The 18,987-nt window shown below is 43.0% G+C and overlaps 2 protein-coding genes across 2 annotated transcripts in view; one reads left to right on the top strand and one right to left on the bottom strand.

Annotated features, from left to right (window-relative positions):
• The first annotated feature begins 328 nt into the window (after positions 1–328).
• rs1 (retinoschisin 1) lies at positions 329–8,269 on the top strand. The gene is made up of 6 exons (XM_014470783.2): positions 329–389; positions 677–702; positions 796–997; positions 3,353–3,494; positions 3,576–3,771; positions 4,497–8,269. Exons 1-6 carry the CDS (start codon positions 335–337, stop codon positions 4,647–4,649), a joined length of 774 nt encoding a protein of 257 aa, XP_014326269.1. The 5' UTR covers positions 329–334; the 3' UTR covers positions 4,650–8,269.
• Positions 4,934–18,987, bottom strand: part of cdkl5 (cyclin dependent kinase like 5) — a 42,944-nt gene continuing 28,890 nt past the window's right edge. The window contains exons 2-10 of the mRNA XM_023339809.1: positions 18,854–18,934; positions 17,768–17,934; positions 15,801–16,845; positions 14,423–14,524; positions 13,948–14,053; positions 12,524–12,647; positions 12,211–12,316; positions 10,143–10,304; positions 4,934–9,015 (exon numbers count right to left, since the gene is read on the bottom strand). Coding sequence (XP_023195577.1) covers positions 8,656–9,015; positions 10,143–10,304; positions 12,211–12,316; positions 12,524–12,647; positions 13,948–14,053; positions 14,423–14,524; positions 15,801–16,845; positions 17,768–17,934; positions 18,854–18,934 — 2,253 coding nt within the window. The 3' untranslated portion in view covers positions 4,934–8,655. The remainder of the gene's footprint in view (positions 9,016–10,142; positions 10,305–12,210; positions 12,317–12,523; positions 12,648–13,947; positions 14,054–14,422; positions 14,525–15,800; positions 16,846–17,767; positions 17,935–18,853; positions 18,935–18,987) is intronic.

Here is an 18,987-nt window from a genome sequence, read left to right as displayed (position 1 = left end):
TTAAGTCGTCTTTTAATGGTTGCAGATTTCTACGCTGTTCCTGCTGGACGGCAGCCGGCGATCGAAGAATACAGACCAGAAACTGTCACCGGTGTTGAACTAAGCGACGTGTTCGTCAGGCCACTGATGACCACTTGTCTTCTTTCTCTGCTCAGCGCTGACACGAAGCTGTCCACACAAGCACAGATGCCGTATAACAGAGCTACCCAAAGGGAGGCGTCTAAGTGCCACTAAAGAGTATTATGAGGCCATCACAGGCCCGTGGATTATAGTAATCCTGTCCACCAGAGTTGGGTATCACACACATGTCATTCCAGCACAGCTGAAGAAGAAGATGGAGGTCCCGGCTCACTGTGCTGCTGCGTTCTTCCTCCTGCTCCTCTCTCAGGGTAAGTCGCTGTGGACGTGAAACATTTTCCCTCATATTTCTTCATAGAATTTGCAACAATCACTGCTTATATTGTAGGACACAAGTGATTACTTTTTTGTGACTGAGCTGTGCAGTTTTGCTTTAGAGTATGACGGTTATTCACACACAGACTGAGTAATAAAGTAGAAAAAAAAGTGTCTGATGGGTCACTTCTCTTTTTCTGTGAGATTTAGCTTTGCATATTGAATTTTTACGTAACCCGTTCTTCTGACTGCTGTTGTTTTTTTTTTTTTAACACTTGTGCAGCCGTGATCACGGTTAGATCACAGGAGGTGAGACTGCGCTTGCACTAGAAGGCTGAGATCTGATTTAAGGTGAGTGACCTTGGATTGACTCCTCCTCTCCTCCTCCCATGCGTTCCTCAGGAAGAGGAGGCCGTCCAGCAGGAGGAGGAGCTGCAGGAGGAGCAGCAGCAGGTGATGGAGACGTGGACGCGGAACGTCAAGGCCTGCACCTGTGACTGCGAGTCCGTTGATTCGCCCACGCGCACCCCCGCTGCCATCTCGCCCGTGCCGTCGATGACCTCACTGCCACCACCTCAGGGTCACCCGCTGAACTGCATGCCAGGTGAGGAGTCTGCAAGCCTCTTCTGGCTTCTGCCGAGTGTCCTCCATTTGTTAGGAGGGTTTGAAGGAGAAACACCAGGGGTGACTACAGGGGGGGGCGCCTTACCCTTGAAATATAATTTTCCCACCCCGACCAAAGCTGTCAATCAGTTTGTTCATATCATATCATTCGTAGATTAGTGTTTTGTCCACGCTCCATGGCAGTAAATGACAGAAATGCGTCCTTTTGTTGTTTTAAAATTGCAATTAGTTTTTCTTTTAAATGGAACAATACATGTTAACTGACATTTACATCTAAATACATGAGGTTATAGCCACGTTGATCATTTCCGTCTCTAGTCCCATTGGCGTTTTGATGTAAATAATAACAATAACAAAAATCAGCCTCAGGCTTTTGCACACACACAAACAAAAACACTCTTTATAATGGAGAAAAAGAGGGTAAGCAAACAGTTGTTTGCAATTTGCAATCCATAACAGTTCAATAATTTTGATTTTTAAGTCGATCAGTTGAATAGAGTTAGCGTGACGGTGCTAAAAATACAACTGTATTATTAGCCAAGGCTAGCGTAGCTTAGCAAATCGCGTGATCCGTAAAAATTAGCCTGTGCCCTAAGCCACTGTAACAAGCAAATCGACTACATGGTTTTCACAAACTAAACAGGTATATGTGTTTTGTTTGGTGTTAAATTTGCTACTCAAGTTTGGCCCCAAAAAAGAAAAAAATAAAATCTAGACACGCCCCTGACCAACACATGCTAATGACGAACACTTCATCCAGACCCGTAGTCGTTTCCAGTGGATTTCATTGCCACCTTTGACAATTGTACGACTTTCTTCGCAGGATGGTGAATGAAAGGGGATCAACAATGACAGTTAGCGATTTAGATATGAGCCGTTGTGCTGAACAAGCCTGGCATGACAAACACTGTTTGGGTAATCCCATTACCTGTGCGGGAATGTGGTGAGCAGATTAGCGAGCTCAAAATAAGGCCTGCCCTGTACGCAGGAAGCGTGCTTCAGATAATGCCCCAAATATCTTCACCTGTCTTATCACGCCATTCTTTCGGTATCAAAGCTCAGCGTAAGCCGGATCACTGTAAATCTGGGTACAGGAACTTGGACCTTTCTGCCGTGTTCGCTGGTCTTTGTGATGCTGCTGGTGCTCTACTGCTTCCTAACAAACCCCTGAGGCCTTCAGAGAACAACTGGATTTATACTGATGTTAAATTACACACAGGGAATTTACTGCTTACTAATTAGGCAACTTTTTAAGGAAATCCGTTAGGTTTGATTTGCGGATCAGTGGCTGAATTATTTTGAATCGACTTCAAAGTAGGGCATAATTATGCTCTACTTTAGTCGATGAAACAAAAGTATATTCAGATTCGTGGTGGTAACATGACAAAATGGATGAAAGTTTCTGAGATATTAACAGTTTCTGTAAATGACCAATCATAACTTTATGGTCGTTTATTCAAGACTGGACCTTTTTTCTTTACTATCAAGCAGTTCAAAACATATTCAGCTCATCTAAAATGCTGAAGAGAGCATTCTGATAAGAATGTAAAAGAGAAATATCTCTTCCATATTAGCTTTTTTAAATTGACTTCGTGTTAATTTAACACCCTGCGATTGCAGGGGGAGCGATTAAATGACGATTAAATGAAATGTTTTTGGACACAACTAGCATAATTAGGGTTGGACAACTTATGATTTTGAACATTCCAGTTTCAGCTCCGATTCCGGTTCCTAACAATTCTCAATTTTGATTCCGTTTAGAGACAAGTAAAAAGAAAAAAAAAAGTCTACATGGTTTAAAAGAGCCACAGAGAACCAGTCAATCCTCGACTTCTTCATTTTAATTCGAGGAGGTTATGAATCTCCTTTTGCCTTTTACCAAAAGGTGTCGCAGTTTGCCTTTTTTACAGCCAGGTTCAAACTCTGCATGTCACTGACCTTTGAACTGACTACATGCCGCTGTGCATATATTGGATCTATTTGTTCTGACGTGTTGTTAATCTGTATAAACGTACTGAATTGTATCAAGGCTGCAGTATGCAACTTTCGTAGAAATTATTATAAATTTTTTTTTTTTACATATTTGTTGAAACTGTCTGTATGTTGTGACAGAATGGGATGAGACAGAAATCGAGCTCCTCTGCCTTCTCTCAGTGCTAACTGCAAACAACCAGTCAGTCAGGAGACGGGTCTTAGCGCTGTAAATCATGCCTGTGTGCGGCTGCACAAATATGAAAAAAACAACAACAAACAAACATATTTTTTGTAAAAGTTACGTACTGTAGTTTTAAAGCTGGAAGGTGAAGGGGAAAAAAAAACACTTTTTCCTCCACAGAATGCCCGTACCACACACCCCTGGGTTTCGAATCGGGATCCGTGTCCTCCGACCAGATCAGCTGCTCCAGCCAGGACCAGTTCACCGGCTGGTACTCCTCCTGGACCCCCAGCAAGGCTCGCCTAAACAACCAAGGATTTGGGTGAGTGACCCAGTTAGCGTCTTACCCTGCACATTCTGCAACAGAAACAGGATCTGTTGTTTGTTTGTTTTTTTGCTATAGGTGTGCCTGGCTGTCCAAGTTCAACGACCAGCACCAGTGGATCCAGATCGACCTGAAGGAGGTCGGGGTGGTGTCAGGGATCCTCAGCCAGGGCCGCTGCGACGCAGACGAGTGGATCACCAAATACAGCATCCAGTACCGGACCGTGGAGACGCTCAACTGGATCTACTACAAAGACCAAACAGGAAACAACAGGGTGGGTCCACCAAACAGCAGTCAGGTCATAAGAGTGACTGACAACTGCAACGTTAGTAAGAGCTACCTCTTTTTGTGACGCTGTTAATGCAGTGCATAGCAAAGGTATTGGTTCTGCCACCCCACCGAGGTGGTTTGTTTCTAATCCTGCAAAAGGATTAGAAACAAACCATTTATAGACATTTGTCTTCAGCTCAACACTTTGGAAAAATATATTTTGTTGCAAAAACAGGTACGAGGGATGGATATCTAGACCAGACTGAGGCTTACTACCATTCGTCTCTGCAAAAATAACTCTGGTTTCACCATAGATTTGTATTAGATTAAGGTTTGGACTTTGACAAGGCCATTCCGACACATAAATAAACTTTCAGGACTTCCAGGATTGTTTTCCCTTTCCCATCATTTCTAACTCTCTTCCATCTCTCAGAGGTTCAATCAGATATCTGATATCTGGAAGCAACAGATTGGGCTGGATTTCATTTTCGGCGTGTCAGCGTAAACAGGAGCTAACATTTCTCCTTCTCCTCCACATTTGCCAGCCAGGCTGAGCTGGTCTGTCCGAGAACCTTGAGGTTTTGTGGCTGCAACGTGACAAAACGTTCAAAGGTTCACAAGATATGAATACTTTTTTCTTTTCTTTTCATTTTTTTTTTACACACTGCTGCAACAAAATGTGTGGAACGACGACAACAAAACGAGTCATTTTGTTTCTCTTTTCCTCAGGTCTTCTACGGGAACTCTGACCGCTCCTCCACCGTGCAGAACCTGCTGCGGCCCCCCATCGTAGCGCGTTACATCCGCCTGCTGCCTCTGGGCTGGCACACCCGCATCGCCGTCAGGATGGAGCTGCTGATGTGTATGAGCAAGTGCATCTGAAGACGAAGGGGCCCGCTCTTTCATCCCACATTCACGCGTTTCCTGCCAACAAGCCAAAAAAAAGGATAAAAAAAAAAAAGGGCCCAAAAAAAGAAAAAGAGGGCATCGATCCAACACTGACACACTCAGTATCTCACATTTGTCCTTGAACATGCCTGCTGGAGACATCCACACATTTTCAATCACCAACGAAATGAAGGCAGTGTTGGATCAGCCGTTTGCGAACAAGGAGATGCTCACATCTCGCTTTGGAGGATTTAAAAACTTGAAAAAGCTTTGCATTGTTTGAATCAAATGAGCTTGTTTTATTGGAGATTTACAGTCACAGATGTAAAACATGAATATTCTAAAGTCATTACGCTTATGTCGAGTTAGGGATTCGTATGTTCCCTGTTTGGGGTGGGGGGGGGGATGAAGGATAAAGGAAAACAATAATAAGCAGGTCAACACAGACTATGCTACTAAATCGTGTCTGTAACAAAAAGCACAAACTTAATACTTGATCTCATTTAAACAGCTGATAAAACATTGTTCTGTTATAAATATTACCAAACAAGTAGTCACACGTCAGTATTAATATAATACATGGTGCTCCTTTGGAAAAACGATAAATTTCAAAGAGCGACGTACCGTGACAAGTACAGAGCGCACAGTCCGTACGGACGCACAACACGACGCGGTCACGCCTCTGACTCGGTGTGTGACATGCCTCGGTCCTCTCTCAAACACACACACACACACACACACACACACACACACACACACACACACACACACACACACACACACATACGCCGACACACGCACGCACACACTGTGCATGTGATGAAAAGGAAGTGAGGAAGAATTTACATGAGTCAGGACAATATTGCTGAGCCACGAAGACTCTTCAAGGTGCAACTTTTAAAAAAAGGGGGATAAGACTTGTTTCTGCAGAGCTTGCTCTCTCATGGCACTTCATTTCCAACAATAAAAAAAAAAACGAAGCAAAAACAAAACAGTGTTACAGTACACATCGTCCCATCACTGGGCTTCACTCTGAGATTATCTTAAAAGCTCCTACCAAATGGTTCGGCTGTGGGTAATCAGTCCGGAAACACAGCGGTGCATTAACTCCCAGCCAGGTCAGAGAGCAGGTACCTGAAAACGCTGCATTGAAGCGGAATGGGTTAAATAATATAAAAAATAAAATAAAAGCATGCGTTGCAACTTAAAGGACATGTAATATTGTAAACATGAGCGAACCGTTACATTAAAAATTATTGGCATGCCAGGTGAAGATGTTTCCCGAAGCTTTAAAGTTTAAAGTTTTTAAAATATTTTCTACCTCCCTTTACAGTCCTACTGTTTGTGTGTTCACATGGTAAACTGGGGTTGTCCCCCACTTTTTGATTATTGCTCCGACTGTAAATATGGGCCATTTAGGCCTCAATTAGGAGTACAAGTGATCAAAAATAATGAGTTAATCTAAAGTTGATTGATCTTACCAATCGTTACCAATATAACGATTAGTTGATGAGCAGCCATTTTCTTAAAATTCTAAGTTTAAGTTTTTCTTGTATCAACATAAAGGGCTACATTTTTTAATAATATGCTGAATTTAAGAAAAACATTGTTAAATGTTAGCATCATTTTGTGTCAGCTACTATGTGTTTAGATTTTAAAACAGAACCGCATGAATCTGCTTTTGCGTCCCGCACTCCAGAACGTCTCTCTCTCCCGTTCTGGTGTGCCAGCGCCATTTTTATTCCTGTATCGACTGACTCCGCTTAGGGTTCACCAGCATCGCCCTCTGCTGGATGGAGGCCAAACTACAACACTAAAACAAGGTCTAAGTGGACTTTATCAGTTAATCCGTTTGAACTCATTTAAATCGACAGTTAATTGTAAGTCGATTTTTTGTGTTTGAGTCTCTAGTTTCAATGCAATTAGCTGTTTCTCATGTTGAAGACTGACCAAGCACTCTTAATGTTCTTGAGAGGACAAAAGCAACGGACAGCATCTCAGATCCTCCACTATACAACACAGAGAGTGTGAGGTGCTAATTTTAATCTTTTATTTCATACTACCCCACCTGGAGTGTTTACTGGTGAAAGTCTTCATCTTAATCTCCTCCAACATAAACAAGTGGTTCCAGGTGAAGTCGCCAGTTTTGTTATGTTTCGCCGGAAATGGCTTTTCTCTGGCATTACTCACACATAACAGTTTGGTGTGTAGACAGCGTACGATGGTTGTCATGGAGACGGGGAGACTGAAAACATGACGCTCCTGGATGCTCTGTAAGAGGTGAACAGTGGATATTTGTCCTGCGTGAGTGGAAAGGAAATGGGCCCCTGTGTCATCCCATGAAGACGAGAGATGAATATTAGAAGATTTGTATAAAATTCTGATCAACTTTAAGTTCAGAGGTGCCAGCAGCAGCAACAATTACAATTTTGTTAAAAACAATTCTGTATTAATGTAGACCTTTCTTTACTCTCTGAATAAATATATTAAATGTAAAAGTTGGCTTTAAAAAAAAAAATAAAATCACAGTAAGATTATGCCATTAGAGGGACATAATTCATTCAAAGACTTTTTACACATCTTTACCCAGGTTGCCAACAACTATTAAGGTGCTATGGCTGAATAACTAGATGAAATAGTTGCTCAAATAATTTAGAAATTATAAATAGCAAATAATAATAACAAGCAGAAAGTCCTGGTAAAAAAGGCTGAAAGAGGTTGGAACACGCACTGCTACTTTCAGCAGAATGTGACAACACTGATGCAAATGAGGGTAAATAAACTGCTCTGACCTTAAGAACTAAAAGATCAAATACTGATAATATCCACATAAAAAAACACAAAGTGTTCCTTTGAGAGTCACTGCACCAGTATGAATGAATTTATGATCCTCTCGCTGCTGTAAAAACACTTTCTTACAGTGAGTCAGACACGCTTTTCTTATTTCTACGGCAGCTAGGGGTTGGAGAGTTTGGAGTGAGTTCATTTCTAAAACGGACTGAAGTCGAGCCACTGTGAAGGTTCTTTTATTCGCCAAAAAAAGAAAACAACTTCATCGTCAGCTTCAGATGTCCTCTACCATTAACTGCATCCCTAAAATGTGCACAACGCACAGCAAGTTTAGTGAGCTGCTTCAATTTAAACGCTCCTACCTAAATGATCTCAAAAACATTTATCATACCTTTCGCTCTATTTGAACCGCGTAAGAATGAAGCAGGAATAACGACGTGACTGCTAGAAAACAGTCAATGCAGTGTTCTATCATGACCTACAGAGGGCGCTGTAGGTCAGAGTATAGAAGTTTAGTTTACGGTTACATTATTTCTAAAATGGCCGCAGTTTATAAAGACACAATAACCTTAATGTCCTACAAATGAGCAGTCAGATGTTTGGACCATCTCACTGTCGGTGCAGCTGAGACTTTTGTTTCTTTTTTTTTTAGTAGCACAAGAATGACAGAGCAAATCCAAAAGGCGACTCGCCAGAAAGAAATTGCCATCCTGGGTGAGAGGGACATCAGTTCTGATGTGACCAGTTTCTGCTGTAACAACTGGCTCGACTTGATGTGTTCAGAATGCTTTAGTTTAATCTTAAGTTAATACTACACAGTAAAATGTACCATATTTCTATATTTAATAAAAGCAAAAAATACTTACACTTAAAATCTACACTTTACCTATCCATACATATAGATATATATATATCTATATATATAGATATATATACTGAATTTGTAACATATTTACTTTATAATACAAATCTGATTTTAGAATGACAGAAGTAATAATAATATAAAGTCTATCAAACATGGAAGCTTAAAAAAAATTACGACATAAAAAGGCTTTCGGCCCGTTTGCAAGCAGTGTTGACGACAGAAGGTTTGGTGTTTTGGTGTGTGTGTGTGTGTTGAGTGTGTGCACCCAGTTATGGGGGTGAGAGGTGTAGGAGCAACAGAAGGGAAGCGGGACACCGAGGCGGGAGGAGAGTGAGGGGCCGACAATTACAGCGCCGTCTCTTTCAGGTCGTTGAGGTTCGGCATGCGCGACCGGGACGGGCGTCCGAAGCCGTGCCCGTTCTGGCCCCCCTTGACACCCATTTGCTCCGGGTACGGGTTGCCCTCGGGCCGCCCCAGGGCCGACGAGTGCCAGCCGGGCTCCAGCTGGCCCGGCAGCGGGTAGGCTCCCTGTCGGCTCTTGAGCTGGGGCGTGCTGACCCCTGAGTGACCCCGGCTTTCGGAGAAACCGCCCTGAGCGGAGGCCGAGTTAGGCAGCGGCTGGTAGCGCATGTCGGAGGACGCCGTCTGGTTGGAGGAGGAGGAGGAGAGGTGCAGTAGCTTACGCAGGGACTTCAGGGGCTGACTCTGAAAGACCAACAAAGAAACGACCCAGTGATGGGGTTTTTCAGTTCAGAGCAGGGGCGGATCTACAGGGGGGATAAATAGGGGGCACATGCCCCCTCAAATTTCATGTCCTTAGCCCTACTGTGTTCCTCATATTCTGTATACACAATATGAGTAGCAAAATTTAATTTTAAACATGATTTTAAAAATATTTTGACAGAAGAAACAACTTGCCATTCACCATAAATTTCAGGAGTTTCTGAATTTTCCCACTTCACATTTATTCAAAAGATAAATGGCACTGCCTATTGTATTATTTTTTGTATTGATGACAGTATTGTTACATTTCATTCACAAAAACCTGTTCTTTATTGCTCCTTTTGCTCTCTATAGGATTGCAAAAAGGCACACACAGTGGGCAGATAGCAATATTGTTACATTTCAATTAAGAGATTCTAGATGATCCCACAGTTCTAGTCATAGTTTTTACAACGTTTTTAAGCGACTGTGGGTTTTACTTGCCATTCTGGTCTTTGCAGAGTAACAGTCAGAGTCTAACAGGCTGATATTAGCTGGTCAATAAGCCAGGCTGCTGGTTCACTTAGCTAGCCTGAACTCTGCTGCTTTACATACATTCTGCTCTAGCCACTTAGAAGCCAACTGCACTTCTAAAAAATTATTACCTTAATGGTAATAGTTGTTGCTTCTTTAGTTTTCAGGGTATAACTTTCTAAACACCTGACTTTCTCATTTTAGCAATGTGTGAAGATAGAGCGCCGAGCAACTCCTCTACTTTTAAAATGCCTTTCTCTAGCATTTTATGAAAAACTTTGGAACAGTATGAAGGAAAACTTGATTTCATTCCTAAATCTTCTTTACAAACCACTCTTGTGTTTATAAATGTTCAGTTTTCCGGAAGTTTGATGCGTTGTCCTCATTTAAGACATGCAAATAAAGTCAGATAATATCTTGGTTAGAAACCAAAATAGCAAATCAAAGTGAAAAATTGACCACGCCACACTTTCCTTAAAGGAAGTCTGATTGCTTTTACAGGAATTTAGCAGTTTTTAAAAAGTTACATAAAAAAAAAGATCACAAAGCAGTACATATCGGAAAAAGCATTTTTTGTGTGTGTGTGTGAGGCTCACTGGAGAGTGTGAATCGGAGAGTTTCTCCCGTGGCCAGTCCTTGTCCCGGTCTCGCTCCTGGTTGCGGTCTCTGCTCTTGTCGCGGCTCCTGTGGCGGCTGCTCTGGTGACCAGAGGACCTGGAGCTCTTCTGGATGACTGCGTCGATGCCTTCGCTGGCAGCCTGACATTCAGAGAGCAGAGGTGCGATTCAAAACACACTGTGGCCAAACTGAGAAGGAAAGTCAGTGAGCTCACTTTAAAGTGTATGCAGATTCAATAGTTACTCATCTGTGCTTTGATTGTCTTTAATTGTAGGAAATTAAATATAAAAGTTGCATCTAGGATATTTGTTTATCTAAAAAGCAAAATATGTGCCAACTTCTTCTCTCTTCCATCAAATAAATAACCTAGAGTAGAAATTAGCTCCGTTTAGCATTTCCAAACCATATATTCTTTTCCACCAGCTCTAGCTGCCTGATTCCCTGAGGCCAGATTGCGTTTATTTGTGCTCTGTCATCAGCAGTATCTCCCCCCCACTCACACCCACCCACTGTCAGCATCTGAACAAACTGCCGATTATAAATAGAAATGTGAATGGAGTCTCACATACTGGTTCCATGCTGCACCATTAGCGCTGCAGAGGTGGTAGACAGTTTAATATGTCAAAATATGGTGGCTTAGGAACTATTCCTGCAGCTCCTGCCCCACCCCCACTCCCTTTCTGATCTATACTCTGTTATCAAGTCAGTGGGTTTGCCAAGCTTGATCTCATGGTTTAGCGCTACGTTGATAAGCAGCGAATCACATGTGCTCAGCCGAAGCCTAAGCACTCTTGAATTGCTTTTGGATGAGCCAAATACAAAAAGAGACCTGTCTGATACATTAACTTAAGTGGAATAGAGTTTTTTGGGGGAGTTTTTGCACTACCACCAATACTGCAGCACGTTCCGTGTTCTATTTAGATTTCACAAGGTTGGAGAGTACAGAGAGGGACTTCTGAATGTTGGTAACAATCTCTCTAGATTACTAGGTTTTATTTAGGTTGTGGGACAGAGGCCTTGTATACACACCGCCAGGTCTTTATAAAGATAAATATTCACGACACATTGTTTAAAAACATGATATTGCACACACGGTTTCAAAAAAGATTTCATCCACACCCGCACAAATCTGCCCCTGAGAGTTGTTTTAAACATGCCAAACCAGCAGGGGGCAGCGTAACGGCCAGCTAAACCAATAAGTCAGCCAATCAAATTGCTTCCCGTTAGGAATTAAAGAAGACGCCATGAGGCTCGCTTGTGTGGACGGACAGACAGTTTTGGCGGTTTTTACATATACGTATATGTACTGTACATATTTATATTAGAATATAAAGTTAATAAAACACAAGATGATGTTGATTGGGAATTGTGTCAAAGCAAGACTGTGGATAAAATGGCGCATTATTTGTCGCAGACTGTCCCAAATCTCCGCGTTCCCCATGTAGCAACGCAAAACACAAAACAAACAGAATTTTCTCATTGCCCTACTTTGTTTGGAGCTTCTATAAATAATTGTTTTACAGATATTAAACCGTGTTTTCATGTGAATGAAAAGTCAAAACACATAAAAATGTGTTTATTTTTGCAGGTACTTGACTGCGTGTGGATTAGACCTCAGGTATCCATTGTTTTTGTGTCTGATCAACCATTTCTGCCGTTATTTGGACATATGGTTTGGATCATTATGCCACTGAAGGATCCAATGAAGGCCTCTTTTTAGTTTTCCTCCTTGTTAGTGCACAGCAAGCTGCTTGGACTTCATGGACATGTCCTCCTGAACATTACTTTTAGCTTAATTGAACAACTTCTTACTGCAACCTCATAGGGGAAGATGACGCGCTGGTTCATACTTTACATTGGAGGACAAAGAAAGAACTGAAGAGAAAGAATAACGCAATATTTCACCAGATTATATTTATAGTTTTTTAAATCCTTATTGTCCCTGAGCAATGCACTCAGTGCATCAACAGCAGGTCTCTATCACTGTTCTTTAAAGCAAGATTTGTTGTTGAAATGAAATGTTGACATGAAAAGAATTTAACTTACCATTTGAGTTTTCTTCTTTTTCTTTTTTATTGCTCTAAAGAAACCCTGCTTCTCCTTCTCTTTGGATGGCTCGGACGCATTCAGGACCACAGTATCTGGGCCAGTCCTGAAAATAAAACAAAGAGCACAGAGGTTGAATCCCAACTGACATAGAAAAGAAGAAGAAGAAGAAGAAAAAAAAAAGATCTGACAACTTGTGCTAAAGGCGCCATGTAATTTGGGGAGGATGTAACTGAATGTAGCAGCATTGTCCGGAGAAATGGTGAATGAATTTGGTCTTTTTTCATCTTCAGCGAAGAAAGAATCCAGGTACCAGGGGTCGAAGGCAGGCTGGCGCTTGGAGTGATTTGTCAAACTGCTGCCGTCCCCAGACAAGCCGGAGTCCCGGCCCGGGCCCCTGCTGTCGTGGAAAGAGTTGTCTGGCCGGGGAGATGGCACTGTTTGACAAACAAACACCAAAAAGCACAATAAACAGATGCAAAATGCAAGATTTTTCTTTTCACCACTTAAGTCTTTTTTTGTTATATATTAGAGATGCATAAAACATGCAAATAAATGATTCAATTTATTTTTTGAATAAGAACATAAAACATTAATTGTCTAAAGTGCGATACCAGCATTTCTTTTGTGAACGTTTGATCAATTGTAGCAAAGGATGCATTTGCAGATAAAAAAAAAAAGAAAATCTTTGAACATCAACATGTGAAAAGCGCAGACCTTTCTGCTGGACTTAGCATCAATATAATGTAGTGCCGATGTCTGTTGATTTTTCGGAGGAACCGATTAATAATTGGATGCCATCAGATGCTTAATAGGAGATTTTTTTTTTAAGAATTTCAACCAGGTGACGTTAAACTAGGCCACTTGAGGAGTTCTGGGTTAAACGTATTTACAGCAGTGCAGCACTTTGAAAAAGAAAAAAAAAGTATTATGGGTTAATGACCCTGTGTTGATATTCCTACTTATTTCTAATAACTGCACAGAATTTTCTGTTATAGTTTTGTATAGGTTTTTACGACTATTACCATTATTGTTATTATTAATCGTGTTTTTTTTTGTTTTTTATTTTCAGAGCTGCAGTTTTGGAGCTTCAACCTCACAGCAGCCGTCCCTCCAGACTAGCCAGCAGCAATTAGCAAAAACCTGGTGGAATTGCTGAGCTCATTTACTGACTAAAAACCCAGCTGTCTAGAATTGCTTTTGAAACTTAATCAGTGAAACATTAATCACCAGTCTGATGCGTTTCAGTTGTTGACTGTGTGTTCTATGACTTTGTATTGTTGTGTTTTTATGATACAGAGCACTTTGAAATGCCTTGTTGCTTAAAAGTGCTACACAAATCAAATTTGATCTGATTTTGATTCGATTATACGAGCTACCTCTCAATGAAACGCTGGTTAAAATGTTGTTAATAGAGGAGCCATGTTGTGATGACTTCCTGAAGGCGGAGTTTGAGAAAGACCAGGAGTTTCTTAAAGAGACAAAAGCCCAATTTCAAGGTGTTAAATTCCAAAGTCAAATTTATTTTTAGTCATATTTGATATATACAGGATTTTTTTTTTTTTTGAAACAGTTGAAGTTAACACTTGCTTCTTACTTGATTATGCTATAAAATGACACAAAGTGCCCGGAAATATGTACTACTGCCCCTTCACTAAACTTCCCTACAAAAAGGTCCAGGGGGTCCTGATCTAAGCCGCCATGTTTGCCTCCATGGCGCAGCGATAGGAAACAAACCTCTGTAGAAGCTGCCCACCCTCCTGGGCATGGATTCACTGTAGATGTTGCGATTCTCCTTGGAGGAACCTCCGTCTTCTGCCTGCTGGTCATGATACAGGCCAACCTGAGTTTGACAGGAGTAACACTGATCATATAAAACCTTTGCCCGGTAACGTTGAGCAAAGCGTCTCATCAGAAAAAAAAACAAAAAACATTTTTATTGGAAAAGAATGTGGGGGAGTTTTTACCTACAATCACTGGTAATAATAAAACAGCTGCAGTGACGAACTTGGCTGTGCTACCATAAGGAGTCACATTAGATGGAAGCAAAGCACACAGAGAAAAATAAAGAGGCGTCTGATGCAAAGAGAGAGAGAGAGACGGAGAAAGAGAGACAGAGAGCAGTTCATGACAGCAGCATCCACCCACATCCGCTCTCTCGGAAGGCTGGATTGTGGGTGGGGAATGGTGGGTGCAAAGCAGAATGTCGGACCTCGCTTTTTTGCCGCTGTGTGTGAAAAGATGCAGTGTTGTCCCTGGTGGAATCCCTTATTGGGGGTCTGCTGTGGGGAACTTCAGTGGGTGCCTGCTCGCTCTGTCAATGGAGACACGGCGAAGCATGAAGAGGAGCTCAGCATCACAGCACATGCAAATACACACAAGTGCAAAAGCCGTTTATGCCGTTTGTGTATATAAGTATACGGATTGGATGATTCATCCTACATCCTAACAAGAACCATGTGACCTTTTTTTATCATTATTATTTAGTTGTTTTGTTGCTTTTTTTTCTGTCTATGCAATTAAGTGGGTCACCAGATCCAGCTTCACTTCTAAGGACAAATCCTGACTTTTTTCGAATGCAGCTAAGGCTGTCGCAATAAGCAATTAATTAATTGATTAAGTAATTAAGTAATTAATCAATTAATCGCGTGATAAATTAAAATGAGCTTGATCTTTTCCATTCAGATGATTTCATTCTTTTTTATTTTTGAAGGGTAATTTTATTTGCAGAAACTTCATCATACATTTTATTTATGGTTTCGGTTGTGTGTGGTTTTACTTTTTGCTTACTGTTTTTGGTGGTTGTGTTTTATTTTGGATATGTAAAATATCTTCCAATTCCAGTGTGAAGTGTGCAAAATTAAAGTTTATTGGTCTTTCAGAGGCGATCTTGCATCGTCATACCATTACCAGTTATTTTGCAGTTATTCCTGTATTTATTATTATTGATTTAACATCAACCACCTGGCTATAAATTCATGTATTTACTTGTAAATGTTCATTAATACATATTGCCGCAGTTTTAAAAAGAAACTTGAACGTGAACTTAAATCTGCATGATGCAACATTTATAAAAATGCTTTTTACATCTTTGTTAAAACTATCACTATGTTGTGTCAGTATGTCATGAGACAGATAATCTATGAAAAAAATCCAGCTCCTCTGCCTTCTCCCAGTGCTAACTAGAAACAATCAATCAGAGCCAGGAGGCGGGTCTTAGCGCTGTCAATCATGGCTGTGTGTATGCTGTCTCACTTCGTACCATCACAACATGGTGACAGTTTTAACAAATATGCAAACAACATATGTTTTGTAATAGTTGCATAGTGCAGCTTTAAATGCGCTCAAAAAACAGCGTCACTTATCGCAACAATCGGCAGGACAATTTATCACGCAGGAAAATTAGTTATTGTAACAGGCCTGTGTGCTGCAATGCTGCAGGAAGAAATCCTGCGCTGCATTGCTGGACAAACAGGAGACTGAGGCAGCGTTATCCAACGCAATCTGGTGTAGGTGTGCGATATGACAGGACTCTGTGGGTGTAGGCTTTCCTTAGTTCGAGAGAGGTTCGCTGTGGGCGGACCACTGACCCTGCTCATGTCGTCCTCCCTGGAGGAGCTCCCGGAGTGGCGCGGTAGCGTGCGGTGCTGGAGCTGGGGCGACAGGAGCTGGAGGCTGCTGGCTCTGGTGGGGATTCCCTGGCCGACCAGCAGGCCCTCGTCTCCGCCGTGCGTCCTCTGGTGATCCCGCCGCACGTACATAGAGTGGCGGTGCGGCCGCTGCTGCGAGGAGAAAGGGCTGGTGTAGCCCTGACCGTATGACAGAGGGTCGCGCGGCGCGGACAGAGAGTGGCCGTGGCTCCTGTCTATGCTGCCGTCTCCCGGGTCCAGGGAATCGGGCGACTTGGCCTCCTCTGAAGCCTTGTGGCGGGTGGACGAGCGTCTGTACGAGGAGTCCAGCGTGTTGCTCTCTCTCTCCGAGCGCATGCCCCCTCGGCCGGTCGTGCCGGGCCCGAGCCGCTCCAACCTGCGGGACGCCGGGCTGCTCGGAGCCGTCAGGTCGAGGCAGCTGGACGGGAAGTAGCGCGACGTGGGCTCGTCGGCATACAGATGCACATCGTTTAGGTTTCCCACCGACTTGGCGTCGCTGAGCGTGCCGTAGCTCTTGGACAGGTTCAGGTAGCCGAACTTGGAGGAGGAGGGCGCAGAACCGTGGGAGTCCACGTAGTTGTGTCGGTTGTGTTTGTCCCCCGACTGCAGCGTGTTGGTCTTGCCTTCCACAAAAGAGTGGCGGTTCTGCTGCGAGCGGAAGTTGGATTTGAGGTACTTCGCTCCGGGTCCGTCCAGCACCTTGGAGCCCAGACTGATCTCGAAGTCGCCTTTGCCCTTGGCCTCGCCGGGGCTGAGCAGGTGAGGCAGGTTGCTGCCAGCCAGGTCCATGCTGTAGGCGGTGGAGTGGTTGAAGATCTGCGGCTGGTAGTTCTTGGGATGCAGGGTGGGGCTGAGGTTGATGGCCGCCGACATGTTGCCGTTGAGGAAGCTGTCGTTGCCCGGGAGGATGTCTTCCTGGCGGGGTAAGCTGGAGCACTCTCTGCTGCTGGACCGGTGGCTTCCTGAGCTCTTCCCCCCGTGGCTCCTGGGTGAAAGGACAACGTGAGCATCTAGAGCTAACAACTCAAAGAATAAGTTGAAGAGTCATTGGTGCATTGGTAAACACAGATTGAAATATTTGCATTCTTGATTTAGAAAAAAAAAATCAAACTCCAATGAAAAGTTCCAAGACCTGCACCAGTGACTCTTACAATTCAGGCCTGGAAAGGAATTCAAACGAGTTTTCAAAATGTTGAAAATATTTAGGTCAAATTTCAGACCAAAATCCAAGTTATAATCTTTGGCAAGACTTAAGTATTTCTATTCAGATGGTCTACATCCCAACTGCATAATCTTGAGCCAATTTATAAAGTGGTATAGGCAACAACAACAAAAAAAACCCACAGAGGTCTGAAGCTTTTACAAACCAGTTAGTCTAATAGGCATTTCAGTTTGGGACACAAGTGTCATAACAAACTATTCTTAAAATGCTTCATATGCATGAAGACAGCTAAAATGTGATGTGGCGCTGACTGCTGTAGGTAGTGTTGGCTCTTAGCTGACCGTGACTTCTTCAGAACTGCAAAGTGAATAGCATGTCAACTAAAGCTGCAGTATGTAACTGTTAATTTAGAATTTTTTTTTTTTTTTACATATCTGTTAAAACTGTCACTTTGTCATGACATCACATGAGATTGATTGACAGCGCTAAGTCCCTCCTCCTGCCTCTTATTGGCCTTTTCTGCCCGGGAGCGGTGCATTTCTGCAGATGACTGTAGAACCACTAGAAGGAGTTGGAGGAACTCGATTTTTTTCACAGATTATCTGTCTTATATTATACCATCGCTACATAGTGACAGTCTTATCAAATATGTAAAAAATAAAAAGTTACATATTGCTGCTCGAAAACAGCTGAACACCCGGGAGATGTTGACACGTCTGAACCAGCTCCGGCGCTCGCCGCTGACCTGCTGGGGGTGGTGTTGTCGCCGTGGTGAGGCTTCCTCTTGGCCGAGCGTACAGGTGTGGGCGTGGGCGGGCCGGGCCGGTCCACCAGCCGCAGCGTCTGGAAGGCGTGATGGTTCAGGCACTGCTCCGTGAGGAAGCGCTCCGTCGGGTTGAGCAGGAGCAGGTTCTGATGCGGGAGGAGGAGGGGGGGGAGGGGGCAGCAAATGAGTCCTCTGAACACACACATACACACACACACCGCACATCAAGACCTCACAAACAAGCTGGAACATCCAGTCATGCCTTTTCATGAGTCATCTTCATTATCATGAAAGTCAGGCTGCTGCTGCACATAATTGTGTCTTACAGTCACCAAACAGGCAAAACATTGACATAAAACATGATTTATGACACTTTTTTTCTCTCTCTCTTTCTCTTATCGCTATGTTTAATAACCAATCTCTGTAGCCTTTAATAAAAGCTGGAAACATGGACGTGAGGACGGTTCGTGAACTCGCCTCGTCCTGCTTCCACGCAACTGAAACTCCCTTTGGCAGCGACTTCTCTCGCTTCTCCCACAAGGACTGACAGAGGACAAAACTCTCTTTGGCAACCCGGCAGGAATCGACGAAAAGTTTTGCAAAATGAATGTTTGATCGCGTCGCCGAAGGCTGATTATTAACGAGGGTGATGTGTGTGTCCTCTGTGAAGTCGGTCCCAGGGTGACATCGTGTCAGCGGTGAGTCATTTGTCTGCTGAAAAAAAAGCGCAAGTGCAAAAATTGCGCAGCCCACATTCTTGACACGGAGCTCCTGTTTACAGTGCAGACGCAGCAATAACAGCAGGGCTAAGAACCAGGATATGAGCCGAGAGAGGCCAGAGCGGCGAGGAGGCAGCGTGCAGTCAGCGCGAGGATCAAGTTATTAGGAAAACTGGATTTTAATAAAATTTAGGATTTTCTTTTTGTCCTTTCTTTTTGTTTTTTTTCAATGTTACTATAAGGAGGAATTGACTGGAACTGGCAGAGAGGTGAAAGCAAGATGCTAAAAATAAATCTACCAGCTCAGCAAGGCAGAATTGATCTTTGCCAGCCCTTTTCTTCTTACCTTCAGCAGATCGAGCAGGCCTCCGCCGATGATCCCCAGGTACCTTCGCTCCAAAGTTTGGGGGTGGTTTACAGCAGGAAACTAAAATACAACATTTTTAAGAACGTTATTTGCGACCACTCATTGAATAGACC

The sequence above is a fragment of the Xiphophorus maculatus genome, chromosome 9 (genome assembly GCF_002775205.1).
Source record: "Xiphophorus maculatus strain JP 163 A chromosome 9, X_maculatus-5.0-male, whole genome shotgun sequence".
Taxonomy (NCBI): domain Eukaryota; kingdom Metazoa; phylum Chordata; class Actinopteri; order Cyprinodontiformes; family Poeciliidae; genus Xiphophorus; species Xiphophorus maculatus.
The sequence above is the reverse complement of the archived record's forward strand: the minus strand, read 5'-3'. Positions and strand labels throughout refer to the sequence as shown.

What these genes read in the sequence shown, in the direction of transcription:
- rs1 (XM_014470783.2), top strand. Translation starts at nt 335, where the DNA reads ATGGAGGTCCCGGCTCACTGTGCTGCTGCGTTCTTCCTCCTGCTCCTC. An exon ending in CCTCCTGCTCCTCTCTCAGG is followed by an intron (nt 390 to 676) that starts GTAAGTCGCTGT and finishes ACACTTGTGCAG; the next exon opens with CCGTGATCACGGTTAGATCA. An exon ending in CCCGCTGAACTGCATGCCAG is followed by an intron (nt 998 to 3,352) that starts GTGAGGAGTCTG and finishes TTTCCTCCACAG; the next exon opens with AATGCCCGTACCACACACCC.